This window comes from Amphimedon queenslandica, unplaced genomic scaffold (genome assembly GCF_000090795.2).
Source record: "Amphimedon queenslandica unplaced genomic scaffold, v1.1 AMPQUscaffold_6292_Cont21748, whole genome shotgun sequence".
NCBI lineage: Eukaryota > Metazoa > Porifera > Demospongiae > Haplosclerida > Niphatidae > Amphimedon > Amphimedon queenslandica.
In genome coordinates, this window is record NW_003553415.1 from 1 (window position 1) to 1,842 (window position 1,842).

General features: G+C 40.6%; 1 protein-coding gene across 1 annotated transcript; it reads left to right on the plus strand.

Moving 5' to 3' along the window:
• Positions 1 to 239: 239 nt before the first annotated feature.
• On the plus strand, positions 240 to 1,805 carry LOC100632472 (uncharacterized; the record flags this gene model as incomplete). The annotated part of the gene is made up of 1 exon (XM_003391767.1): positions 240 to 1,805. A coding segment is annotated over exon 1 (1,566 nt), but the record flags the coding sequence as incomplete, so codon positions are not given.
• Between the last annotated feature and the right edge of the window lie 37 nt (positions 1,806 to 1,842).

Genomic DNA, 1,842 nt, shown 5'->3' on the forward strand with positions numbered 1-1,842 from the left:
CGAGAGTAGAGCCGAAGATGTCGTCAGATTCATAGACGAAAGAGTAACTTGTAACATACCAAATAAAGATACCTGTCCACAGCTACACTTAAATTGTTACAAGGTACCAGTTACACAAGTGCAGCAATTACTGTAAGAAAAAGAGAAAGTTTAGCAAAAACGTGTTTGTTACAAAGTGCAAATTTGGATTTCCTCGCCCAGTTTCCGAAGAAACTGTACTGAAAAATGTCCAACAAAGCATGAAAGCAGAGAAAAGGATATATCACCTTAAACGGAGCGAGGAAGAAGTGAGAATCAATGATTACAATCCTCTGCTTCTATTATTATGGAAGGCTAATATCGATGTATCCTTTACCAGTGAGTGTTCTCTTGCTCTGGCCGATTATGTAAGTGGCTACGTGACAAAGGCAGAAAGAGGTCACATGCAGGATCTCTGGCAAGACATCTTAGATGATAGAGGCATCTACAGTAAATTGTTTAGAATCGGCATAAGATGTCTCGACAGCCGACCCATTGGACTATACGAAACATGTGATATATTACTCGGTGAGCCACTTTGTAGAAAATCGAGAGAGGTATCATGGATCGATGTAGAAATGCCGCATAAAAGAAAACGAAATTTAACAAAGAAACTCAGTGAAGTTGAAGAAATAGCAGCAAACGATCCATCAACTGAAGACTTTTATGGGGAGGGCCTTGTCACTCACTTTTATCCAAACAGAGCCCAAGAACATGAAGAATATTGCCTTTATGACTTTGTAGCCAAACTCACTTACAAGGGCAAGGATAAAAATGGCGAACGAATCTATAGACCACTACAGAAAGAGCGCCTTCCTAACTTCATTGATTTCGATGTCTATAAAGAAAATCAGAGAGACAGTTTCTATTATGCCATCATTCTCCTTTTCGTGCCGTTTAGAAATGAGGATGAATTAGTTCATGATGGTGAAACTGTCCAAGAAGCATTCGATCGCCACATTGTCGACCACGAAAGGTGTGTCGAAGCAAATGAGAAATTTAGAAAGTTGCTCAAATGTAGAGAGAAATTAAAAGACATACAAGATGCCAGAGCAGCAAACAGAGAAGAGGAAAATGATGTGGAAGACGACGATCCACAACTGATGGGACAGATTAAAGATGCAATGAATGACGTGAGAGATATGGACACTGGATCTGGTCTCACTCTGCAAGAGAGAGAATCGATGCTAAATGTAGACCAAAAACGCATCTTTGATCACGTAAAAGCTCATCTCTTGAGGCAAATTGAATACGAAAATAAATCAAAACAAGAGAAAGAGCAATCAGAAAGTGTAAAACCGTTGCACATGTTCATCAGTGGTGTGGGTGGCACCGGTAAATCTTTTCTTATTGAGGCAATTAAAGCACTAGTGAAAAGCCTCTGGTCAACACTGACCAAACAGACATGTGCAGTTTGTGCTCCAACAGGATTGGCAGCTTACAATGTGGGAGGTGTGACAGCACACAGACTGTTTCAGCTGCCAATAGAACACGATGGACAATGTGCCTCATACTGGTCCATACCAAAGGCTAGTCACAAAGTAATGAAAACAGAACTTCAGGATCTGAAAATGGTAATCATTGATGAAGTGTCCATGGTTTCTAGCCTCAATCTCACTTACATACACATGAGAATGAATGACTTATTCGAATCAGACGAATGGTTTGGTGGCAAGAATGTCCTCTTTGTTGGTGACATCCTTCAATTGCCACCAGTTCGTGGACAACCAGTGTTTGACAAAGTAACAGCATCAACACTGAAATACAGACTTGGTAGTATGGGTGCAGTGAACATATGGCGTGATACTGTCACCTATGACGAAT